Here is a 26635-nt window from a genome sequence, read left to right on the forward strand (position 1 = left end):
GCCAAAATCTGAATGAGTTTGGAAGAAAATTCTTTCCCAGAATCTCTAGAAAGGAATGTAGTTCTGCCAGCACCTTGATTTTGGCCTTGTTAGACCCTAATAGGAGAACCCAATTGAGCTACATACGCTCGGACTTTTCACTGAGATAATAAAAGGTGTTGTTTTAATCCATTAATTTTGTGGAAATTTGTTACACTAGACAGAAAAGTAGTATGAGGATCTACATATAAAAATCAATTGTATTTACTAGCGATGAACAATCTGAAAATGAGAGTAACAGACCATTTACAGTAGAATTAAGAACAAAATATGTAGAAATAAATTCAACAAAAGAAATATAAGACTTGTAAATTGAAAACTAAAAACACTGTTAAATTAAAGAAGAGGTAAATAAATGGAGAGATATTCTATGTTCATGAATCAGAAGACTCATGTGATAGCATTTACAACAATGGGGCTGGGACAATTGGATATCCAAGAGAAAAAAATATGAACTCAAACACCTGTCTCACACCATGCACAAAAATTAATTCAAAATAGATCAAAGTTCTGACCATAAAAGGTGGAACTTTAAAACAACTATAAGAAAACATAGAGATAAATCTTTGTGATCTTGAGTTAGGCCAAGTCCTCTTATATATGATGCAAAAAGTACAAGCAAGAAAAATTTAAATGTGATAAATATGACCTAATCAAAATTAAAAAAAATTTGTGCATCAAAGATACCATCATGAAAGTGAGAGTGGCCAAGTAAGGACCTTATGGAAATCTTTTCCTTGTAGAGAGAGAACTATTAACCTGATCAGTATTAGCAAGGATAATCAGTCAAATGTTCCAGAGATTGAACAAAGGATTACAACAGATTGAGAAGTATTTATTCAACAGCACTTATGGACAATAGGTAAGAACACTGGGAAGCCTTGGTAATGAAGCTAGGCAGTATTAGTCATATCTCCACTGCTCTGCTTTGTGGAGGAACTATTTTAGCAAGCTTGGGAGCTGAGTGACAGGCAGTTCTCCATATCTCTCAGCTCCCTGTGTTACGGACCCAGGCTGGAACGCTGGTGGAAAAACCAAACGACACTTGGAGATCTTGGTGGATCGGAGATTTATTTAACACTGGTGGGCTCAGAGGAGACCATTTCTCCAAAGATCTGAGTGCCAAATGCAAGTGGGGAGGGTAATTTATAGTCGTCAGCTTCCATATCTGTGGGGGTTTTCACGTGCGCAGCAAACAAAGGAAGAAGAACCCAGAGGAGGGGTCGCTAAGCTGGAGACTAGAGTCTGTTTTAGCCCCATCGGCCATCTTTGGCATATTTTATTCACTTCTCCAACATTCCCCCTTTTGACGCCTTTTAAAAAAACTTTTAGTAGGCATCACATTTCAGTTTTACAGGCTGGTACTATAGGAAGGCTAAGACACGTGCCGTAATTTGGTGAGTAACAGTGTTTTCAATAAAACATACCATGGCATTCAGTATACTGGGGCCAATGGATACAAGTAAAATTATGAAGAGGAGGGGCCCCACCAGGGCAGGAAGCCAGGATGCCCAATCTGTGAGCAGATGGGTTCCTTAACCTTAGTTGTAACTATTCCTGACTGGTTTACGAAATAGCAACATTGCTCCCCCAGAAAGATGCATGTCCCTCCTTTTTTTGAAGTGAGGAGGTGAAGGGCTTGCCAATTTTGGAGGGTCACTGCCACCAGAGAGTTTATTTGGTTTTGTAAGGTTACCAGAGAATCTTCCACCCGTTCCAAGTCTTCATTTATCTCTTGAGATAGTCTATGGTATAGTCCTATGGATGAACCTATGCCCCCTATTCCAGTTCCTATTCCTGTCGCAATTCCTGCTCCTATCAGAACAGGTAGCAGGACTGCTTGTTTAGCCCGGGACTTGGGGCTAAATGCTGTTAGGAGCTGATCTTCAGGGTATTCGGATATCTCTGGGGTTAGGAAGATGGAATAACATATCTGATATCTGAGTCCAGTTGGCCTCTAAGCATCAGTAGGCCAAATTAGAACACAGATAGAACACCCCAGGGGTTGAACATAGGGTTGTATTCCTCTTTAAGGTTATATTTCTTCTGCATAGAGAGGTACCATTCATACCTTCAGGGACTGTACACATTAGATTGTTGGCATTTGTGAGATGGACCCCAGTGGCCAGGGGTCCAATTAAGACAGGTGTTGGTTTTCAGATTTTCAGGAGCCTCCCAGGTCAAAGGGATGGGAGTGGCTAAGTAAGCCCTCCAGCTGAGGGGCAAGCACATCCAGCAGGTTTGGGTGTGATTAACTATTTTATGGAGGACTTGTAGAGTAGTGTTGGCCCAACACTGGAGTGGGAAATTGGTAAGCATCTGATTGAGGGCTCAAAGGTTCAAACCTTGGTAGGCTGCCGGGGTAGTGGTCACCTTTATGGCTTGTATTACCCTATCTTGGGTATCCTTTATAACTTTTTGAAGGGCCCTGTCTTGCACCCCTCCCCTGTCCGAGATCCCCCATTGAGGAAGTTAAGTGTAGCAAACTCACTCCCCACTCTGGAGGCCCTTGTTGTGACATGGGTTCCTGACATTTTGGGTTATCTCTACAGTCCAATACTGTAACAATACCCGGTCCTTGGGGCACCGGGTGACTGACAGAGAGTGGGTGTTTTTACCTTGTAGCAATCTTTGTGGAGGGAGGTGAAGGCGCTGAATGCCCTTGACCCTCTTATTGTCATATAACAATCCTGGGGGCAAAGTGGGTAGTGGCAGTTGAGAGGGTGAGAGAGGTTATCATAATATACAGGCAATACATAATAATCCTCCCATCCAGAGGAGGTATATGAGGCCCAGCATGCATCTTTTGTCCCATCTCCAGCTTGTTGGTGCAGTCTCTATCAGCCCAACAGTATGGGCTGGCAGATACCAGTAAGGGGCAAGGGCTGGCAGAGTTGCATCCAAACCTCTGGGCTATGTTCACGCGTTGATTCCTTAAGCTTTTGCCGTGGACAGGCCAGCCAGCTTCTGGGGTGTGGCTGGAGCAGGGCTGGAGGTCTCAGGGGCCAGTTTCCCTTTTGAGGGTCAGTTTAAGCAGGTTGACTGGATCTGGATCACTTTGCCAGGTTGTGGGCTCTTCTGAGTTGGCCTTCTTAACTCTGGAGTGATGGACCCATGGGGTGATAACCTGAAACTTTAAGGGCTGTAGGAGTTGTTAGAATAGCAGTATGAGGCCCAGTCCACCGTGGTCTAAGAGGTTCCCTCTTCCAATCTTTGACTCACACAGAGTCTCCTGGCTGAAAGGGGTGAACGGGGGTCCCTAAGGAAATTGGGGCCCTCTCTATGGTGTATCTCTATAACTTATTAGGACTTCAGCCCCCAAGGTCTGGAGCTGTTCTCTTATTCCCTTGTCTCCAATCTGGTGTAGGTTTCCTGGGAGTTTTCCTAAACATGGGGGTGGGGGTTGCCCATATAATAACTCAAAAGGGGAGAATCCTAGTGCCCCAGGCATGCATTGGGCATGCAGGAGGGCCAGCGGTAGTAAATCTGGCCATGGGAGATTAGTCTCTTGGTGGAACTTAGCCAGGGTTTCCTTGAGGGTGAAATTCATCTGCTCTACTTTCCCTAAGCTCTGTGGTCGGTAAGCAGAGTGCAGTTTCCAGGTAATGTTGAGGGACTTTGTCAGGGTTTGTATAATGTCTGCCACAAATGTAGGTCCATTATCACTGTGTATGGTTAAGGGTAGACCAAACCGAGGCACAATCTCCCGTAGAAGAGCTTTGGCCACCTTGCAACTTCTTTCCGTTCTGGTCGGGAATGCTTCGACCCATCCCGAATATGTGCAGATTATTACAAGAAGGTACCTAAACCCTTTATTTGGTTGTATGTTGGTAAAGTCCACCTCTAAGTCTTCAAAAGGTGCAGCCCCATCCTATGTGTGCTGGCTGGGGGCCGTGAGGCAGACCAAGCATTGTTTTTTACACGTTACACATTGTTCACTGACAGCTCGGCATAATGTGGGCAACTGGCTGACACAGTAGTTCTTTTTGAAGAGGGCCTCTAGTGCAGTTTTTTCTAGGTGCATGAGTTGGTGATATTCCTTCACTAGATGTTTTCTCATAGACGATGTGACAAAGATGTGTTCATTTGGCATGACCCACCATACCTCTTTGCTTAGTGTGCCCCCTTCTGTCGAGGCCCAACTTCTTTCTTCCTTTGTGTACAGGGGCAGCAGGGAGGCTTCCCTCTGGGGTGCAAGAGTCATAGTGTAGGTAGGAACTTCACCTAGCTCACCACAGGTGGCCGCTCTGGCTGTTTTGTTGGCCAGGCAATTTCCTTGAGTTATGGGGTCATCTCCTTTCTGATGTCCCTTACAGTGTAGCATAGCTACCTTGTCTGGCAGCCATACGGCCTCAAGAAGCTTTAGTATTTCTTCCTTGGTTTTGATAGTTTTCCCTACAGCAGTAAGGAGACCTCTTTCTTTATAAATGGCCCCGTGTATATACACAGTAGCGAAGGCATACCAGGAATCAGTGTAGATGTTAACTCGTTTACCTTTGCTAAGGATGAGGGCTCATTGTGCCGACCATCCTTCTGGCAAGGCCTTGGCTTCCAGAACTTTGGTGGTTGTGGTTACCACATATCCTGCTCTTCAGTTGCCCTCTTATAAATAGCTGCTCCCATCGCTGAACAGGGTGATCTCCAGGCTTAATAGCCTGGTTTTAGAGGTCTGGGCGGCTGGCATAGACTTCATCCACTACTTCGGAATGGTCATGGTCAGGTTCTCCCTCCTCCATGGGAAGGAAGGTGGCCGGGTTTAGTGTTTTTACTGTTTCGAGAATGACCACTGGATTTTCACAGAGAAGGCCTTGGTATTGTGTCAGCAGAGAATTGGAGAGGAAACAATATCCTTGGGTGCTCATGAGGGACATGACCGCGTGTGGGACCTTAACATTTAAGTGTTTGTCCCAATGTGAGTTTGTCTGCCTCCTTGATGAGCAGACTGTGGCTGCCAGCGTTCTGAGGCACAGTGGCCATCCTGTAGCCACAGGATCAAGTTTTTTTGACAGGTGGGACACTGGCTATTGCCAAGGCCCCATACTCTGAGTGAGCACTCCAAGGGCTATTTTGTCCTTTTCATGTACAAAGAGGTTAAAGGGCCTTTCTATGTCTGGCAAACCCAGGGCTGGGGCTCATCCCAGAGCCAGATTTATTTCTGTGAAAGTGGCCCCTGCCTCCTCAGTCTATGCAAGGGGTTCCCGGTCTGGCCCTCCCAACAGGTCATAGAGGGCCTCGCTATGGCTGAAAATCCGGGAATCCAAATGGGACAGAACCCTGCAGCCCCTAAAAATTCACGGAAGCCTTGTTTTGTTTGGGGCTGTGGCAGTGTGGTGATAACTTTCTTCCTTTCCAGTCCTAGTTCTCTTTTTCCTTTTGTGAGGAGGAAGCCTAAGTATCGGACCTGCTGCTGACAAATCTGTGGCTTTTTCCAAGAGGCCCTGTACCCCGAGTAGGATAGGAGCTGCAGGAGGGCCTTGGTACCTTTCATATAGTCTTCTTGGGTGTCACTGGCAAGGATGAGGTCATCTACATATTGGAGGGCACACCCTGTGGTTTCCCTCGTAATGTCAGCGAGGTCTGCAGCTAGTGTTTCCCCAAAAAGAGTGGGTGAGTTCTTGAAACCTTGGGGAAGTCGTGTCCAGGTCAGCTGCATCTAGTGCCCTGTAACAGGCTCAGTCCATTCAAAGGCAAACAATGGTTGACTTTGAGGAGCCAGGTGGAGGCAGAAGAAAGCGTCCTTTAGGTCAAGGCATGTAAACCATCTGGCTGACCCTGGAATTTGGCTGAGGAGAGTATACAGGTTTGGAACCACTAGGTGTAAGGAAACAGTCACTTTGTTAATGGCCCTCAAATCCTGTACTGGTTGGTATCCTCCTCCTGGCTTCTTGACTGGCAAGAGTGGGGTATTCCAAGCCGATTGGTACTCAATTAGAATACCTGCTTCTCTGAGCTTGGTCAGGTGCTCTTGTATACCCATTCTAGCCTCAAGTGGAAGGGGGTACTGCCTTTGTCTCTGAGGTTGGGCTCCAGGGATCAGGTCAACAACGATGGGGGCCCAACTCCAAGCTAGTCCAGGTGGGTTATCTTCAGCCCACACGGAGGGGAATGTAAGCCTGGATTCTGAGGGGCTATAGGGTAAGGCCTGGGCACAGAATAGTCTCCATTCTTCCTCCCTTGGCAGGGTAATCACCAAGACCAGGGTTTCCTTCTGCCTTGGGTTTAATTGGAGGCTAGTGTGTCCAGTGGGTTCAAAAGTTATCTGGGCCCCAAGTTTGGAGAGCAGATCCCGGCCCAGGAGAGGAATTGGCCAGTCAGGTAAGTAGAGGAACTCATGGCAGTCCTTGTGACCCCCAAGTTCACATTGTTGAGCTGGACAGAAGGGCTGCTGCACCGCCCATGTCCCAGTAGCCCCAAGTATGGTTGCTGTCTTCTGGCTTAAGGGCGCCACTGGGGAAGTAACAACGGAGTATTCAGCCCCAGTGTCAACCATGAAAGTTATTGTTCAGCTCCCTACCTTCATTTCGACTGTGGGCTCATGGGGGCCAAGAGAGAAAGGGCCTGGTCCCCCTCAGTCCGATTGTACCCCGGCCAGACCAACGAGGTTCTCGCCTGGAGGTTCCTCCCGATATCGGCTGGGTTTTGAGGGCCCCTTCCAATTCGGACATTCATTTTTCCAGTGTTCCTACTCTTTGCAGTATAGACATTGGTCCCTTGCTAAGGGGGCTCTGGGCTTCCCCCGTTTTGGTGGTTGGAGTCTTCCCGTCTTCTCGGCGTCTGTTTCTTTTAGTGCTGCTGTGAGAAGGGTGGTCTTCTTTCTCAGTCTTCTCTCTGCCTCTCTTTTGGCTGCGACTTCTCTGTTCATGAAAACTTTATTGGCGACCTCTATCAGCTGAGTGATATTCATCCCGGCAAAGCCCTCCAACTTCTGGAGTTTTCTTCTGATATCTAGCCTGTGCCACAAAAGAGGTGTTTACCATCTGTTGACTTTCTGGTGCCTCGGGGTCAAACTGGGTGTATACTCGGTATGCTTCACATAATTTTTCATAGTAGTCTCCGGGAGACTCCCCAGGGTGCGGAGTGACTGACAGTATTTTAGTCACGTCCATGGGCTTTTTGGCTCCAGCTCAGACACCCTGAAGGAGGGCTTCCTGGTATCATTGGATGTGGGCCTGTCTTTCTTCTGTGGTGAAATCCCATGTTGGGAATTCTACAGGTGCAGCAGCTTGAGCCCAGACAGCAGGGCCATTGATCCCTGGAGGTGTGTGATCTTCTAGGTACTGTCATGTTTCTCTCATTCCTCTTCTTTCTTCTGTATTAAACAGAGTAGGGAGTAACTGTTGACAATCTTCCCAAGTGGATCGGTGGGTCTGGAAGAGGGACTCCATCAAGTCGACCATTGCTTGTGGCTTTTCAGAGTATGATGGAGTGTTGTGTTTTCAATTGAGGAGGTTGGTTGTAGAGAAAGGTTGATAATACATCATGGAATGGCTGGGCTGGACTGTTCCATCCTCATTCTGCCTTTCAGGCTCCTTCGTCTCCCTTACAGACATTTGTAGAGCATTAGGTCTGGGTCTGGGGCGCAGTCTGGTGGCTGGCCCCTGTTGGGGAGGGTTCTCTGGGCCGAGAGGGGCGGGGATATGGGCAGCGCCCAGCGGCAGTGGCAGTGGCGACTGTGGCTGCCGCGGCCGCCAGAGGAGAGACAGATGGGGGAGGAGTTTCAAGCTCAGGGGGAGCGGGGAGGAGGTTGGCGAGTCATAAGAAGGCAGAAAGACAAAATCTTCTCCGTGTCTCCTGTCAATATTAGAGGAGCTGTGGGTCGCTTCTTTGGCTCCCTGGGTGAGCCTCCGGATAAAGTGACTAAAACCTTTGCCTGGCTCTGTTTGGTAACGATGAATCACACCCAAGGCAGGGTATTTCGGGCAATTTCAAGCCAGGAGTAGATGTATGGAAATTGATCAGGGTGACCTGGATTCCCAGTGACTATGAGCCAAACCCACTGCACTATTTGAGCATCTAATGTCCCTTCTGGGGGCCATCTTACATTGAATATGGGCCATTCTAGTTCACAAGAGGTCCTTAACTTCCTGGGCATCATTTTCACCCCGCAATCACCTGAAAATCCCTTTTTAAAATTTTTGAGCATGACCTCTAAAATCATAGGCTTACTCTGTTTTGATCCCACTATTCATTTCTTTCTCGTGTTCAGTATCGCAAAGACAGACAAAGAGAGGGTATCACCTTGGATGAGAGGACAATCAGATATTCCTCTGGTCACGTTCCCAAGGGAAACTTTAGGTGAGGTTTGGCCGTAGCAGACTCAGCTTTGTGACTTGTGATCGGAATCTGATCTGATACTACTCTAGACCTTACACTCTCACCATGACACAGGAGAGCCCAGACTTCATAGACTTTTGGGGACCTTAAGGATGCCCGTCTGTGGAGCCACAAACTCCAACTCAACTGGCAAGCCTGGCCGAGCCACACATTCACACACACAAACACACACACACACACACACACACACACACACACACACACACACCAGAGTCTATTACATTCCCTCCCGGAAGATTTTCTACCTGTGAGACCTATTAAGGCCTCCGGGGATTGATCAGGTCCTCCTTCCACCCTTTTGGGTGGGCCTAACTTCTTTGGGGCCCTGGCCTTACAGGTTCCGACGTCGGGTCCAGGTCCTCACCTACCAGGTCTCTTTGAGTCTAGCGGGAACAACGGAGCGGGGCCGGCCCGAGGCAACCGAGAAGGAGACTGCCGAAATTTAGGCAGGGCGCATGCCTTCTCCCTTGCGATCTCTTGCTCCGTCACCGCCTCGCCGTTCTGCCAAAACGGTGGCAACAATGGGCCAGCGTGGTTGGGTTTCCTGGTCAGGGAACCAGGTATGTTACAGATCCAGGCTGGAAGGCTGGTGGAAAAACCAAGCAGCACTCAGAGATCTTGGTGGATCGGAGACTTATTTAACATCGGCGGGCTCAGAGGAGACCGTTTCTCCAAAGATCTGAGCGCCGAATGCAAGTGGGGAGGGTAATTTATAGTTGTCAGCTTCCATATCTGTGGGGGTTTTTCGCGCACGCAGCAAAGGAAGAAGAACCCGGAGGAGGGGTCTCTAAGCTAGAGACCCGAGTCTGTTTTTAGCCCCATCATCCATCTTTGGTGTACTTTATTTACTTCTCCAACACCTGGAGTGGAACTGTTTTCCTGGGTAGGTTTGGCATGGTGAAAATAGGCAAATCCCATTTTTCCACAACTCTGTGTTACAGAAAGTCTGCATCATGTGGGTTGTGGTAGCAGGGCACCACCCACTTCTCTACCCCCAACTTCTGCAAAATAGGCAAAACAACTGGTAAAAAGTTCAATTCCCCTTTCTGGCACATATCTGAATTGTGGGAAAGCTGATATACTTGGCTTGACAACTGAGTAGCAGTTCCCATCTTCCCAGCTTCCTAGGGCAGAAATATTCTGGGTAGATTTGATAGATGGTGAATATTACCAGACGTCACCTTTCCTGGCTCTGGGAAAAAAAAAAAAAATCCACAGCTAACATCATACCAAATAATACGAAATCATAAATCATAAAATTATACCAAAGACTGAAAGCTTTTCCTCTAAGACAGGAAAAAGACAACGATGCCTACATTTGCCATGTCTATTCAGTATACTACTAGAAATTCTAGACAGGTCAATTATACAAGAAAAACAGTAAAAGGCATCTAAATTGGAAAGGAAGAAGTAAAATTATCTCTGTTTGCAGGTGATATTATCTTATATGTAAAAAACCCAAAAGAATGTATACAAAATCTGTTAGAGCTAACAAATTCAGCAACATTTCAGGATTCAAAATTCAGTTGCATTCTATACAATAGTAAATAATTCAAAAAAGAAATTAAGAAAATAATTATGTTTACAATAGCACCAAAAAGAGTAAAATACTTAATAAACAATAGACTTAAGCAAAGAAGTGAAAGACTTGTACACAGAAAACTACAAAACATTGTTAAAAGAATTTAAAGACCTAAGTAAATGTAAAGACATTCTGTGTCCATGGATTACGAAACTTAGTATTGCCAAGATGACAATATTATCCAAGATGATCTACAGATTCAATGTAATCCTTATCAGAATCCCAGTGACTTTTTTGTAGATATAGAAAAACCCATCCTAAAATTCATATGGAATCAAGAGACCATTATTAGGCAACAATTAAAAATGAAGAACAAATATGAAGGACTCACATTTCCTGATTTCATAATTTATTACAAAGTAATGGCAACCAAAAAAAAAATATGGTACTGAAATAAAGACAGATATAGAGACCAATGGAGCCCAGAAATAAATCTCCAAACATATATGGTCAACTATTTTTTTACAAGAGTGCTAACTATTCAATGGGGAAAAAGAATAGTCTTCAATAAATGCTACAAGGAAAACTATATATCCACATGCAAAAGTATTAAGTTTGACTCTAAACTTACACAATATATAAAAATTAACTCAAAATGAATCAAAGAACCAAACATAAGAGTGAAAACTATAAAAGTCTGTGAAGAAAACATAGGAGACCATTTTCATGACATTGGATTTTGCAGTATTTTCTTGGATATGACACTGAAAGGACAGGCAAAAAGGGGGAAATAGTTTAACTGGACTTCATCAAAATTTTCATCTTTTATGCATCAAATGACACTATCAAGAGAGTGAAAAGATAATGTACAGAATGGGAGAACATATTTCCAAATCACACATCTGATAAGGGATTAATAAGCAGAATATATAAAAATTCCCACAACTCAACAATAAACAACTTAAGTTGCAAAATGAGCAAAGTACCTAATATTAGAAATGGCCAATAGCAAATGTAAAAATGCTCAAAACTAGCCATTATAGAAATACAAATCAAAACCACAGTAAGACACTACTTCATGCATATTAGAGTGGCTATTAGCAATAAAATAGAAAGTAGCAAATGTTGGTGAGGACCTGCAGAAATTGGAATCCTTGTGCATTACTGATGGGAATGTAAAATGGTGTAGCTCCAATGGAAAATTTTGGCAGTTTCTCAAAAAGCTAAACAATTATCAGCAATTCTACTCCTAGGTATACTTCCAAAAGAATTGAAAGCATGGACTTGAACAGATATTTGTATGGCAATGTCGAAAATGCAGTACTATTTACAATAGACAAAGGTGAAAAGAATTCAGGCATCCATCAAATGATGAGTGGAGTAACAATGTGGAATATATATAATAATATACTGTTATTCATCCATAAAAAGGAATGAAGTTCTTTTTTAAAAAAAGTTTATTTTGAAAGAGCTCACATGCAAGTGGCAGAAGGGCAGAGAGTGAGGGAGAGAGTCAGTCCCAAGCAGGCTCCATGTTGTCTGACACAGGGCTCCATCTCATGAACCATGAGATCATAACCTGCATGGGATCAAGAGTCAGACACTCAACCGACTCAGCCACCCAGGTGCCCCAAAGGAATGAAGTTCTTAAACATTCTATGACATGGGTGAACCTTGAAGACATTATGCTAAGTGAAATAAACTAAGTAAAATAATACCAGAACAAATATGGAATCATTTTATTTATATGGGGTATCTAGGCTAGGCAAATGTGTAGACACAGAAAATAGATTAGAGGTTACCAGGGTCTACAGGGAAGGCGAATGAGGAATTATTATCTAATGGTTACAGAGTTTCTGAAAGAGTAATGAAAAAAATTTGAATATAGGTAATGGTAATGATTATATAACACTCTGAATGTAATTAATGTTACTGAATGGTTAAAAACACTTAAAATGGAGGCACCTGGGTGGCTCAGTCGGTTAAGCATCTGACTCTTGATTTTGGTTCAGGTTATGAACTCACAGTCGTGAGATTGAGCCTTGCATTGGGATCTGTGTTGGGTGTGAAGCCTACTTAAGATTCTCTATCTCCATCTCCCCCTCCCCCCTACTCCCTCCCCAAATGCTTAAAATGGTAAATTTTATGTTATATGTATTTTACTACTATAAAAATTTTTCAGAAAAATCCAGCGAACACATTAGAAACCAAGAAAGGATGTCATTAGCTGACCAAAATATAAGGAATTTCTTTATGATAGATGACCCTACCCTCAAATGAAAAAACAGAACTTTAAAAAATTATAGACTGCAGACATCTTGTTAAGAAGGTGTAGGAGCCTGAAAAAGAAGCAGAGATGAATTTGAAGTAACTTACTTTATTTATTTATTTATTTATTTATTTATTTATTTATTTATTTTTAAATGTTTATTAGTTATTTTTGAGAGTGAGACAGAGTGCAAACAGGAGAGGGGTAGAGAGAGAGGGAGACACAGAATCCAAAGCAGGTGCCAGGCTCTGAGCTGTCAGCAAAGCCCGATGTGGGGCTCGAACTCACAAGCTGTGAGATCATGACCTGAGCTGAAGTTGGAGGCTTAACTGACTGAGTTACTCAGATGACCCAAAGTAACTTTATTTTTTAAATGTTTTCATTTATTTTTTTTGAGAGAGAGAAAGAGAGAGAGAGAGCGTGCACATATAGGAGAGGGGCATAGAGAGAGGGAGAGACAGAATCCCAAACAGTCTCCATGCTGTCAGTGCAGAGCCTGATGTAGGGCTCGATCTCACAAATGGTAAGATCATGACTTGAGCCAACATTAAGAGTTGGATTCTTAATGAACTGAGCCACCCAGGTGACCCTGAAGTAACTTTATATGTGTGCAGCAAGGAGGATATATGGACCAAAAATGGAATAAAGATTCTCACATAAAGGAATAAAATATGCCATGCTATGACCATAAATTAAAAAACTGAAATTATGTCAATGGCTCATTAAGTGAAGACTACAAGGAGATATAAATTATTAAAAAGAATCAAATGGAATGCTGGAGTTGGGGAGTACAAAACTGAAATGAACAATTCAGTAAAAGAACACAAAGTAGATGTGAGCTAGAATAATCAGTGAACCCGAAGAAAGATCAAAAGGTAATATGCAATCTCAAAAGCAAAAAAAAACAAAACAAAAAACAAAAAAAAAACCAGAATAAAGGAAAATGAAAACAGCCTCAGAGAAATGTTAGACATCATTAAGGGCACCAACATACATACACTGGGAGTACCAGAAAAAGACAAGAGCAAAACAGAAGAAATAAATGAAATAATGGTGAAAACCTCTAAATTCAATGAAAAATGTTTATCTACACACCTAGGAAGCTCAAGAAGTCCAACCAGGAAAAAAACCACAAGGAGATCCATAGCAGATACATAACAGTATAATGTTGAAAGCCACAGAAAAATAGACAATCATGAAAGCAGTGAGACTGATTGATTGCTCTCACTGAGAGTACTTATTGACTGATTACTTCAAGGAAACTACAATAAGATAAATAGCTGACTTCTGATTAGAAACAATGTAGGGTAGAAGTCAGTAGGATAACAAATCAAAAGTGATGAAAGAAAAAAAAGACTGTCAACCAAGAATCTCATATGCATCAAAATTAACTTAAAAAAAATGAAGGTAATCCATTTAGGCATGTAAAGAGCTTGGAAGTTGTCTCTCCTGCCCACATATGAAGAAGAAAAAAAGACCCAGAACAATCTGAAAACCAACTCCTTACAGATTCATCATAGAAGTGAGGTCATAAGACATATTAGTGCCTCCAAGACTGGGCAGAGATACAAATGAATACATATAAGCACAATTTACCGGAGTAGAAACCCAGGAGGGGAAAACTCTGGGAACCAGGACTAGGGTAGCAGGACCTGAACTTGACGAATTTCTGGAAGCTCAGTGGGGACAAGTTTGAGAGTTAAAAATTCCAAAGGGCTCCAGTCCCAGGGAAGACTCACACTTTTGAGTTTTATTACAAGGAGCCCTATCAGGTTCTCACAGTGATTGGAGAAAACTCCTCTCATCCTTCTAGGAAGGAAAGGGAAAAAACAGATACTTTTAAATATGCCCAGAACATTCTGTTCTTAAAGCCTGCTCTTAAGAGAAACTATTGTGCTAGAGCCTAACCAATCTCGGGGAAGGGAAATATACAACACCAGCACCCTCTAGCCTTCCTGTCCCACCTAAAAGGAAAAACAAAACAAAACAAAACAAATTGAGAAGCACTTGTGAAGGACACAGCTCAGGGCACAGGGTTGCTAAAGAACTCAGGCCAAATCATAGTACTACAGAACACTTCCCATCCTCCAACACCTTACCACTACATCAATAAGGCTTCTTACAATATGGGAATACAACTGAAAGAATTGCATGTCAGACAATATCCAAAATAAATAAATCATGTGGATAAAAGTACACCATAGGGAATATAGTTAATAATATTGTAATAATTGTGTATGATGACAGATGGTAATTATACTTTTATACTTACTGTGGTAAGCACTGTGCAATGTAGAGAACTGTTGAATCACTATGCTGTACACTTGAAATTAATATAATACTGTACACCAACTATACTTCAAAAAATAAAGAATAAAAACAAGCAAAAAAATGAAGATAATTTACTTATGGTCCCCTACACCAGGCAATTTGTTAAATAAATTATGTTAGATTAAAAAAAAAAAAAAGAAATCTCTAGGGAAATCTAAAAACAGGCCAGACAAAAACAAGGACACTGGGGAAAGTTTAGCCTCCAACACTGACAGCTATAGCAAATAGTAAGTAAAGCCAAATGCCTAGCCTGACAACATAAAATCTTATTTAAAGGCCTATTTACCTCAGTTTCTTTCATCTATGTGTAGCTTTCAAACAAAAAGTAGAAATCATACTACAAGAAATAGCAAACATCAGAACCAGACTCAGAAATGGCAGAGATGTTGAAATTATCAGACTGGGACTATTAATCAAATAAAACTAATATGGATATCCTCATGAACATAGATGCAAAAATCCTGAATAGGACATAACAAATACAACAATGTATATACCACAATAAGTGGGATTTATACAAAACTAGTCCAACATTTGAGAATCAATTAACGTAATTCATCACATCAACAGGCTAAAAAAAGAAAAATCACATGGTCATATCAATAGATGCAGAAAAAGCATTTGACAAAATCCAACACCCATTCATTTCCTGTAAACTAGGAACAGAGGAACTTCCTGAAGAACATCTTACTAAAAAACTACAGCTAATATCATCCTTAATGGTAAGAAACTCAAAGCTTTCCTGTTAAGATCAGAAGAGCAAGGCAAGGATATTTCTTTCTTCTCACCATTGCTTTTTGACATCATGAGGTCCTACCTAATGTACTAAGACAAGAAAAGGAAATAAAAGGTATATCCACTGAGAAAGAAGAAATAAAACTGTCTTACTTCATAGATGACATGATTGAATAAGTAGAAAATCCCAAAGAATAAACAACAAAACCCCTGAAACTAATAAGAGATTATGGCAAGGTTGCAGGATACGATGTTAATATGCCAAAGTAATTTGCTTTCTTATATGAGCAAAGAACAAATGGAATTTGAGATGAAAAATATAACACCATTTAGTGTCCAGAAAGCTGAAATACCCAGGCATAAATCTAGTAAGATTGTCAAAATCTATATGAAGAAAACTACAAAACTCTGATAAAAGAAATCAAAGAATACCTAAATGATTGAGATAATCCATGAATTTGGGTACAAAGACTCAATGTTGTCAAGGTGTCATTGTTTACAAACTTGATCTACAGATACAAAACAATTCCATTCAAAGTTCCAGCAAGTTATTTTGTGGATACTGACAAATTCTAAAATATTTATGGATATGCATAAGACCCAGAATAGCCAAAACAATACTGAAGGTGAACAAAGTCAGAGGACTGACACCACCCAATCTTAAGACTTACTGTAAAGATGCAATATTCTAGACAGTTTTGAATTGGCCAAAGAATATAAAACAGAATAGGGAGCACAGAAATAGACCCACACAAATAAAGTCATCTGATCTTTGACATACGATCAAAGCAATTTAATGTGAAAAGAGTAGTCTTTTTAACAAATCATGCTACGTGTACCCCAATGTTTATAGCAGCGCTTTCAACAATAGCCAAATTATGGAAAGAGCCTAAATGTCCATCAACTGATGAATTGACAAAGAAGATGTGGTTTATATATAAAATGGAATACTACTTGGCAATGAGAAGAATGAAATCATGCCATTTGCAGCAATGTGGATGGAACTGGAAGGTATGCTGAGTGAAATAAATCAGTCAGAGAAGGACAGATATCATATGCTTTCACTCATATATGGATCTTGAGAAACTTAATGGAAGACCATGGGGGAAGGGAAGGGGGAAAAATAGTTACAGAGAGGGAGGGAGGCAAACCACAAGAGACTCTTAAATACAGAGAACAAACAGAGGGTGGATGGGGGGTGGGGGAGAAGGAAAATGAGTGACGGGCATTGAGGAGGACATTTGTTGGGATGAGCGCTGGGTGTTGTATGTAAGCCAATTCGACAATAAATTATATTCATAAAAAAGGAAAAAATAAATTATGCTAGAACTAGACACCTATATGCAAAAATATGAATCTAGAGACAGACTTAGGCTTTTCACAAAAATTACTCAATGTGGATCACAGACCTAAATGTAAAATCCAAAATTATAAAACTCCTAGAAGATAATATGAGAAAAATCTAAGTGACCTTGGCTTTGGTAATGGATTCTTAGATACAACCCAAAGCACAAGGAATAAAAGAAAAAACCTGATAAGCTGGACTCCATTAAAATTAAAAACTTCTACTCTGCAAAAGATGTTATTAAGAAAATGAAAAGCTAAGACACACACTGGAAGAAAATATTTTTTTATTAAAAAAAATTGTTTTTAATGTTTATTTATTTCTGAGGCAGAGAGAGACAGAGCATGAGTGGGGGAGGGGCAGAGAGAGAGAGGGAGACATAGAATCAAAAGCAGGCTCCAGGCTCTGAGCTGTCAGCACAGAGCCCGACACGGGGCTCGAACTCACAAACCATGAGATCATGACCTGAGCTGATGTTGGTCGCTCAGCCAACTGAGCCACCCAGGCGCCCCTAGAAGAAAATATTTTCAAAACAAATATCCGATAAAGGACTGGTACCCAAAATATATAAATAGTGCTTAAAACTCCACAATAATAATACAAAAACCCAATTAAGAAATGGGACTATGTATGAACAGAAAAATCTCCAGAGAAGATGTATAGATGACAAATCAATACATAGAAAGATGCTCAGTATCATATAACCTTAGAGAATTGCAAATTAAAAAAAAACAGTGATACCACTACACACTTCTTAGAATGGTCAAAATTCAAAATATTGACAACACCAGCTGTTGACAGGAACATGGAGCAACACAAAGTCTTATTCACTGATGGTGGGGAATATAAAATAGTATAGCCACTTTAGAAGAGAATTTGGCAGTTTCTTATAAAATTAAACATAATCTTACTATATGATCCAGAAATTATACTCCTTGTTGTTTTTTTTTTTACCTAAATTACTTGAAGTTTCCTGACACGAAACCTGTACATGGAATGTTTGTAGCAGCCTAATTTATAATTGCCAAACCTTGAATACAATGAAGACATCCTTCAATAGGTGAAGGGGTAAACTGTAGTGCAACAAAACAACAGAATATTATTTAGCACAAAAAGGGCCTATCAAGCCACAAAAAGACATGGAGAAACCTTAAATGCATATGCTAAGTGAATGAAGCCAATCTGAAAAGACTACATCTTGTAGGATTTAAACTATATGACATTCTGGAAAAGGCAAAATTATGGAAACAGGTTAAAGTTCAGGGATTCCTTGGGATTTTGGGGTGGGAGAGAGAAATGAATAGGTACCTTTTTCAAGCAGTGAAATTATTATTCTGTGATACTGTAACAATGGATACAGGTCATTATAAATTTGTCAAAATTCATAGAATGTACAACACAGAGTGAACTCTAATATAAACCATGAATTTTAGTTAATAACAATGTGTCAATATTGGCCTCATCAGTTTTAACAATTGTACCTCAATAGTGCAAGATGTTACTAATAGGGTAAGTTGGGGGTTGGGTGAGGAGGGTATATGGGAACTCTGTACCTTTGTCTTAAATTTTTTCTGTAAACCTAAAATTGCTCAAAAATAGTAAGTTAATTAAAATATTATATATTAAAAAGTGAAGATGAAATAGATATTTGTAGATAAATACAGACAACATTTGTTCCCTGCAGACCCAGTGTACAAGAAATATTATGGGAAATTATTCAGGCTGAAATCAAGGGACACCAGATATTAATTTGAGTCTATAACACACATAAAAAAGGAAAATTCCAAGAAGCTCAAAGAATTCCGAGCAGAATAAACTCAAAGAGATCCATTCTGAAAGAAATTATAATCAAACTCGAAGGCCAAAAACAAGGAGGGAAATCTTAAAAGCAGCAAGAGAGAAGTGACTTGCTATATTCAAGGGATCCCCACTAAGATTAACTGCTGTTTTCACATCAGAAACCATGAGGTCGCAAAGCAGTGGGATGGTGTATTTAAAGTGCTAGAAGAAAATCTGTAATCCAAGAATTCTAGATTTGGCAAAACTATCCTTCAAAAAAAAAAAAGGGAGAAATTAAGACATTCCCAGATAAATAAGCCCTAAGGGAGTTCATTCCTACTAGAATTGTCTGTAAGAAATGCTAAGGAGAGTCCTTCAGGTTGAAATAAAAGAACTTTAGACAATAACTCATGTCATATGAGGACATAACACCAGTAAAAGTAACTGCATAAATAAATGTAAAAGACAATATTTTTGTGTTTTTGTTTTGGAACTCCTCTTTTATTCCTATGTGATTTAAAAAATGCATAAAATAATAATTATAAATCTATGTTAATGGACACACAAATATATAAGATATAATTTGTGATAATAACATATGGGGAGGAGGGCCTGGGTGGCTCAGCTGGTTAAGTGCCCGACTGTTTTGGCTCAGGTCATGATCTCATGGTTTGTGAGTTTGAGCCCCGTATCTGGCTCCATGCAGAGCCTGGTTGGCATTCTTTCTCTCTCCCTCTCCTTCTGCCCCTCCCCTGCTTGTGCGCACGCTCTCTCTCTCTCTCTCTCTCTCTCAGAATAAATAAATAAACTTAAAAAATAACATATGTGGAGGTATGGATATGCATAGAAGCAGAATTTGTGTATTACCAAAGCTAAGGTAACAGTAATTCAAACCAGTATAAGTTTATGATGTTAATTATAATCTGCAAGGTAACAACTAAGAAAATAACTAATATATATATATATATATATATATATATATATATATATATATATATAAAGAAAATGAGAAGGTACATGGTACATTACAAACATTAATTAAATATAAAATAAGGAAATAATGGAGTGAGTAAAAATATGTATGATATATGGAAAACAAATAGCAAAATGGCAGAAGTCCTTCCTTATCTGTTATGGACTGAACTACTTTCCCCCAATTCATACATTGAAGTCACAACTGCCAGTACCTCAGAATGGGAGTATATTTGGATACAGGGTTTTTGAAGAGGTAATTAAGTTGAAATGAGATAATCAGGGTGAGCTGTAATCCACTATGACTGATCACTTCTGATAAGGACACAGACATGTTAAGAGGGAAGACCAGATGAAGACTCAGAAAATGGCCATCTACAAACGAAGGAGAGATACTTTAGAAAAAAAAAACAAACAAAAAACAAAAACAACCTCTCCCAACACGCTGATCTCAGACTTACGGCCTCTAGAACTGTGAGAAAATAAATTTGTTGTCTAAGGCACCTAGTCTGTGGTACTTTAAGGTAGTCCTAGCAAACTAATATTACCATTAATCACTTTAAATGTAAATAGACTGAACTCTCAATTAAAAGGCAGAGATTTGCAGAATGAATTTAAAAACATAATCCATCTATATCCTGTCTACATAAGAATCCATTTATATTCAAAGACCAAAATAGTTTGAAAGTGAGAGGATAGAAAAAGCTACTCCATGTAAACAGTAACAAAAACAACAACAATAAAAAGAGCTGAGGTGGCTATAATATCAGACAAAACAGATTTTAAGTAAAAAAAAGTGTTACAAGAGAAAAAAGATGGACAGTATATGTTTAACTATGCTCAGGCTGCTATAACAAAATACCATAGACTCAATGGCTTAAACAGCAGAAATCTATTTCTCACAATTCTAATGGATGGGAAATCTTAGATCAGAGGGCTAGCACAGTTTGTTGAGTTCAGGGGAGAGCCTTCTTCCTTGGTTTCCTTGGCCACTGGCTTGCAGACAGCTGCCTTACTGCTGTGACCTTTCACTGTGGAGAAAGTGCAAGCAATGGTTTTTTCTTTCTTTTTTTTAATATTTATTTTTGCAGGGGAGAGAGAGAGAGAGAGAGCATGAGTGGGGGACAGGCAGAGAGAGGGAGACACAGAATCTGAAACGGGCTCAAGGCTCTGAGCTGTCAGCACAAAGCCCGACATGGGGCTTGAACTCAATAACCGTGAGATCACGACCTGAGCCGAAGTCAGACACTAAACCGACTGAGCCACGCAGGCGCTGCAAGCTCTGGTTTTTTCTTATAAGGGCACTAATTCCACCATGAGAATCACACCCTCACGACTCCATCTAAACCTAATTACCTCTCAAAGACCAATATACCATCCACCTCCAAATATCATCAGGTTAGGCGGGAGAGCTTCAACATATAAATTTCAAAAGAAATACAAGGCTTGTACAACACTATCAACCAACTATACCTAACAGATATATATGGAACACTCTGTTCCACAACAATATAATATAAATTCTTCTCAGGTGTACATGGAGTATTCTCCAGAATGGGCCATATATTATGCCACTAAACAAGTCACAATAAATTTAAAAAGAGTAAAGTCATACAAAGTATGAAATTGTAAGAGAAGGAAAACAACATCATATTCATGTTGCAAGACTGAGAGAACAGTCCCTTTCATCTGAACAACCCTTTAAACTTAGCAAATATTATAGCAAAAAAAGGTAACATTTAAAAAGTAATTTCAAATTTAAACATGGTGGCATGAATAGGCCTATTGATTATAATATCACAGTTGTTTCAGTGCTAAATGTAAGAATGGGTAAATGAAAACCTTCAGTTCATATACCATTCAGTCATAGTATCCTATCAGAGCCAAAAGTGACTAGGAAGAACTCAGGACACCCTAATGTGTATTTCTTTTCTTTCATCTAATTTACTAGAAAATATATCCATGAAGTATACTGGCTGAAAAAAAAATGTTCATTAAGGTAGACAGTTTACAAAGTTCTTTTCTTGGAAACATTTTTTAAGTTTATTTATTTATTTTGAGAGAGACAAAGAGTGCGAACAGGGGAGGGACAGAAAGAGAGGAAGAATCCCAAATAGACTCTGCACAATTAGCACAGGGCCCGATGTGGGGCTCAAACTCACAAAACTGTAAGATCATGACCTGAGTTGAAATCAAGAGTTGGATGCTTAACTGACTGGGCCATCCAGGTGGCCTTTTTCTTGGGAACATTTTACAATCAGTTTACAAAGCAACCTTGTGACATAGGGCAGTGTAACTACATTATTTCCATTTTATTTTGTGGATAAACACAGACATGACTTTCATAAAGCTAGATACCCCATTAGAGTTGGCTAGAGCAGGATGGCAAACTAGCCCACAAAATCTGGCCTGCTGCAAGTTTTTGTAAATAAAGTTTTACTGGAATACAGCAATGCTCACTCATTTACATATTGCTTATAGCTGCTTTCATATGAAAACTGGAGAGCTGGGTAATTGCAACAGAGACTTCTGGCCCACAAAGCCTAAAATATTTACTATTTGGTCCTTTAAGAAAATGTTTGCCAACCCCTGCTAAAGAATTAAAACTCAGTGGGCTATTTATTATACCACTTATCCTAATGTTTCTTGTCCCAGCAATAGGAAATATGACCTAGGAAACATGATGTAGTCAAGAAAATACAGTGTTACAAGAGACAGAAACCAAACAGAAAAAAATATTTTTCTGGGTGTGCCATTTACTATGTGACACTGAGAAAGTCACTACATCTCTCTGGATCTGCTTCCATACCTGTAAAATAAGGGATTTGGCAAATGAATGCTAATCATCTTTACAATTAAACTATTAGAGTCTATACAACTTAGTTTACAGATCAGGAATCAGTAGTGAAAGCATAAAAGTTCTTAAATTATTGTATTTTATTTTTAAAAATTTCTCCCTGTGGACACAAAAGCAGTGGGCACCTTAAATTTCTTTATCATCACACTATCTTAAAATTAAGTAATATTATCCCAATTTTGCACGTAAGGAAACTGAGGCTCTAGAAAGGGCAGTATCTTGCACAAGGTTACCAACACATGTGTAGTGTTTTTTCTAGTGTGTTAACAACACAGCATGTACAAAATCAAAGGCTGTAACTATAAACTGTAGAGAGCAAGGCAGATAATATAAATGCTAGGTGGTTCTGTGGTGAATTGGAGACCTCATGCCCTATTTAAAGGCAGAAACCAACACTCAGCTAGGGCCAACTGCTGAAATATAGGCATGTGGGTCCAATTGGTCAGATCTTTAGATCTTAAAAAAAGAGGCTGGCTATCTCAAATTTTATTTTAATTTTTTTAATGTTTATTTTTTTATTTTTGAAAGAGAGAGAGAGGGTAAGAGAGAGAGAGAGAAAGAGAGAGAGAGACAGTGCACCACCGGGGGAGGGGCAGAGAGAGACAGAGACACATCCGAAGCAGGCTCCAGGCTCTGAGCTGACAGCAGAGAGCCTGACGGGGGGCTTAAACTCATGAGCCGTGAGATCATGACCTGAGCCAAAGTCAGATGCTTAACCAACTGAGCCACCCAGGTTCCCCTAAATATTCCAATTAAAAACATTTTTTTAATGTTTATTTATTTTTGAGAGAGACAGAGACAGAATGCAAGTGTGTTAGGGGCAGAGAGAGGGGGAGACACAGAATCCAAAGCAGGCTCCAGGCTCTAACTGTCTGCACAGAGCCCGATGCAGGGCTTGAAACCATGAGCTGTGAGGTCATGACCTGAGCTGAAGTTGGATGCTCAACTGACTGAGCCACCCAGGTGACCCTAAATATTCCAATTTTTAAATGTTGGCAACTGATTCAAATGTTTAAAAAACAGAATGGTCCAGATTTGGCCCACAGGATGACAGTTTGAAAATCTGTACTAAATAAATGTTTTTAAACTGACAGATTAGTGGTCTAAGAATACAGATGGTCCCTGACCAACAATGGTTATACGTACTATGTTTCAACTTCCTGAAGGTGTGAAAACTGTAAACATTCAGTAGAAACCATACTTCAAATTTTGAATTTTGATCTTTTCCTGGGCTAGTAATATGCAATGTTATACTCTCTTGTAATGCTGGACAGTGGAAACAAACCACAGCTCCCAGTCAGCCATGTCATCACAATGATAAACAACTGATACCCTTACCACCATTCTGTACCCATGCAACTATTCTGTTTTCACTTTCAGTACAGTATTCAATAAATTATATAAGCTATTTAACACTTCATTATAAAATATGTTTTGTATTAGATGATTTTGCCCAACTACAGGCTAATGTAAGTGCTGTGAACACATTTAAGTAGGCTAGGTTAATCTAGCCTAGATTGTTGGTTGGTAGGTTATGTGTATTAAATGTGTATTATGCGTATTAAATGCATTTTCCACTTATGATATTTTCTTCTGATGAATTTATCTGGATGTAACCCCACTGTAAGTTGAAGAAGATCTGTGCACTGACACCTCAACTTCAATATGAATAATTAATTAACCAAAGTAATGGGGGCTAGGGTGAAATCACAGCATCAGTATTAATCTCACTTTCCATTGAATATCTCACTTTCCATTGAACTATCAAAAGTTCTCAAAGTAAAGCCACATGACTGAAAAAAATGCTTCTATTTCAGGACCTGTGGCGAAAGTATCAATAAACAGGCCAAGAGTAAGGTCATCAGTAAAAAAGACAGATCCTGGATAATATTAAAACCAAAAAAATCTGTTCTTAAGTAATTAAAATTAGCTGTATTTGTGTGATAGAAAATCTAAATCATAATTAATTCACACTGAGGCTTTAAAATAATGGGAATGGACAGGAATCACTATTTTGTAATTGTCAAAAGATATGACAGGGAAAGAAATTTATGTTGTCAATTTTTTTAACTTCTAGAAAGCCATTTGAAAATACAGTACATGCTTTGACAAACAATAAACTAAGCCTTACTTAAAGTTAAGCTCTGACCTACTGGTACTTAAGAATCAATAAAATGTTTAACTTTTCCATTCAAAAAGTCATAGGGATGGCAGTGTTTCATTATTTTCCTTTTTGAAATACACATTAAGAAGGGCAGGAGAAAGAATGGAGAAAAAAAAATAACTGGTAACATTTTTGGCCTTTATGAAACAACTGTATCATTCATTAATTATAGCTGTACAAGGTGCTGTAATTTTGAAGATGGTTCAGTAGGTTAATTATTATTTAAAAGTTTAAATGAAGTCATCAATGTGGTACAGGGTGGCTTCCTTCTTTCCACTGAAAATAAAAACATTCTGAAGACAAAAATAAAGTTCTAAAGAAGATGAAATAAGATATTAGTCTTAAATCCATGATGTAACTAGTAATGTCTTGTTATAATGTTATTTCAACATGTTCAAAACTAAGCAGGATCTCCTCCCAGCTCTGTACAGTGACTCTCACTTTTGTTTTTTCTTAGATCTGAAGACACGATCTCCTATTTGTAGCTTAGAAATACTTCAAATCACAGCTTTGGGTTTTGTAAAAGGAGAAAGTAGCCTAGTTACATTTGTATTTACTCCTGTACTCCATTTATATTTCACTTACTTAAAATAGTGGGAACTCATATTAACTAACAAAGTGTTAATAAAGGCTGGGCAAATGACTTTAGCTCTGTCCCCAAGTCTGCCTCTTGAATCAGGATAGCACTGTTATGAGAATTTAAAAAATCATATAAAGTACTTAGCATATACAAGTGTTCAATAAATGTTAGCTCCTATGGTTACACAATAAAATGGTTACTTACTCTTTTGTTGAGACAAATAACAGGCCACAGGCTGCAACCCAGTGTGCAACAGCAGCAGAGACAACCACAGAGCAGCCACTTCACATTGACTGGGAGAGCCTTTTTCAAACATGCATTCACTCGGCCAATGCTGGTCTTAAATTCTTCTGGGGCCACCTACAACAAGGGCACAGTCTTTATTTAACAGTTTGTGGGAAGCTTTCCACTATTTATCTTTAAACTTAAAGGAAATGTCTGTATTATGACAAAGGCTTTAAGGAATTACATGTCTAAAAATATTTCCTCTGTATACATATTACATACTCTGGATGACATTAGAAAGCAAAACAATATAATTTCGTGTTTATAGAATTTATTCTGATATTCAAAAATAATCTTCTGAAATTACCAACAATAAAATGACAACAAAATTGATGGTAAGAATACCTGTCAAGCAGTTTTCCTACCAAATATTCTCATTATTCAGGCAATATTACGGTCTCTAATCATTCTGACTAGTAAGACTAGAAGCATAATATAACAATAAAATTCTAAATACTACAAGAGGAAATGGAATTAAAATGAGACTTTGGCAATATTCCTGGATTACTTTTAAAAAGGCAACTCTTGAAACTTTTTCTCCCTGGCAAATTTGCAATGTAACAATTTTAACACTTGCCATTGTTTGTAGGGAAAAGCTACAGTAACAAGACAGTGAGGAGTGATTATATTAAAAAAAAAGGCCTTAATATTCAGCATAAAATGGACTCAAAACTGCTGTAAATTTTCAGATTTGAAAGGTCTTTATTTTTTTTTTTTTAATATATGAAATTTACTGTCAAATTGGTTTCCATACAACACCCAGTGCTCATCCCAAAAGGTGCCCTCCTCAATACCCATCACCCACCCTGCCCTCCCTCCCACCCCCCATCAACCCTCAGTTTGTTCTCAGTTTTTAACAGTCTCTAATGCTTTGGCTCTCTCCCACTCTAACCTCTTTTTTTTTTTTTTTTTTTTTTTCTTTTCCTTCCCCTCCCCCCATGGGTTTCTGTTATGTTTCTCAGGATCCACATAAGAGTGAAACCATATGGTATCTGTCTTTCTCTGTATGGCTTATTTCACTTAGCATCACACTCTCCAGTTCCATCCATGTTGCTACAAAAGGCCATATTTCATTTTTTCTCATTGCCACGTAGTATTCCATTGTGTATATAAACCACAATTTCTTTATCCATTCATCAGTTGATGGACATTTAGGCTCTTTCCATAATTTGGCTATTGTTGAGAGTGCCGCTATAAACATTGGGGTACAGGTGCCCCTATGCATCAGTACTCCTGTATCCCTTGGATAAATTCCTAGCAGTGCTATTGCTGGGTCATAGGGTAGGTCTATTTTTAATTTTCTGAGGAACCTCCACACTGCTTTCCAGAGCGGCTGCACCAATTTGCATTCCCACCAACAGTGCAAGAGGGTTCCTGTTTCTCCACATCCTCTCCAGCATCTATAGTCTCCTGATTTCTTCAT

At 39.8% G+C, this 26635-nt stretch overlaps 1 protein-coding gene across 2 annotated transcripts in view; it reads right to left on the bottom strand.

The window, feature by feature from the left end:
- The window catches only part of CHIC1 (cysteine rich hydrophobic domain 1), a 71331-nt gene that overhangs the window by 13665 nt on the left and 31031 nt on the right, over positions 1 to 26635 (bottom strand). Inside the window, exons 3-4 of one of the 2 annotated variants that reach the window (XM_081793737.1) lie at positions 25132 to 25287; positions 21624 to 22135 (exon numbers count right to left, since the gene is read on the bottom strand). In XM_081793737.1, coding sequence (XP_081649863.1) covers positions 22016 to 22135; positions 25132 to 25287 — 276 coding nt within the window. In that variant the 3' untranslated portion in view covers positions 21624 to 22015. Of the gene's footprint in view, positions 1 to 21623; positions 22136 to 25131; positions 25288 to 26635 lie in introns of those variants that run through there. The other variant, XM_081793736.1, reaches the window with a different exon arrangement.

Source organism: Panthera onca, chromosome X, assembly GCF_046562875.1.
Source record: "Panthera onca isolate mPanOnc1 chromosome X, mPanOnc1 haplotype 2, whole genome shotgun sequence".
Classification (NCBI taxonomy): domain Eukaryota; kingdom Metazoa; phylum Chordata; class Mammalia; order Carnivora; family Felidae; genus Panthera; species Panthera onca.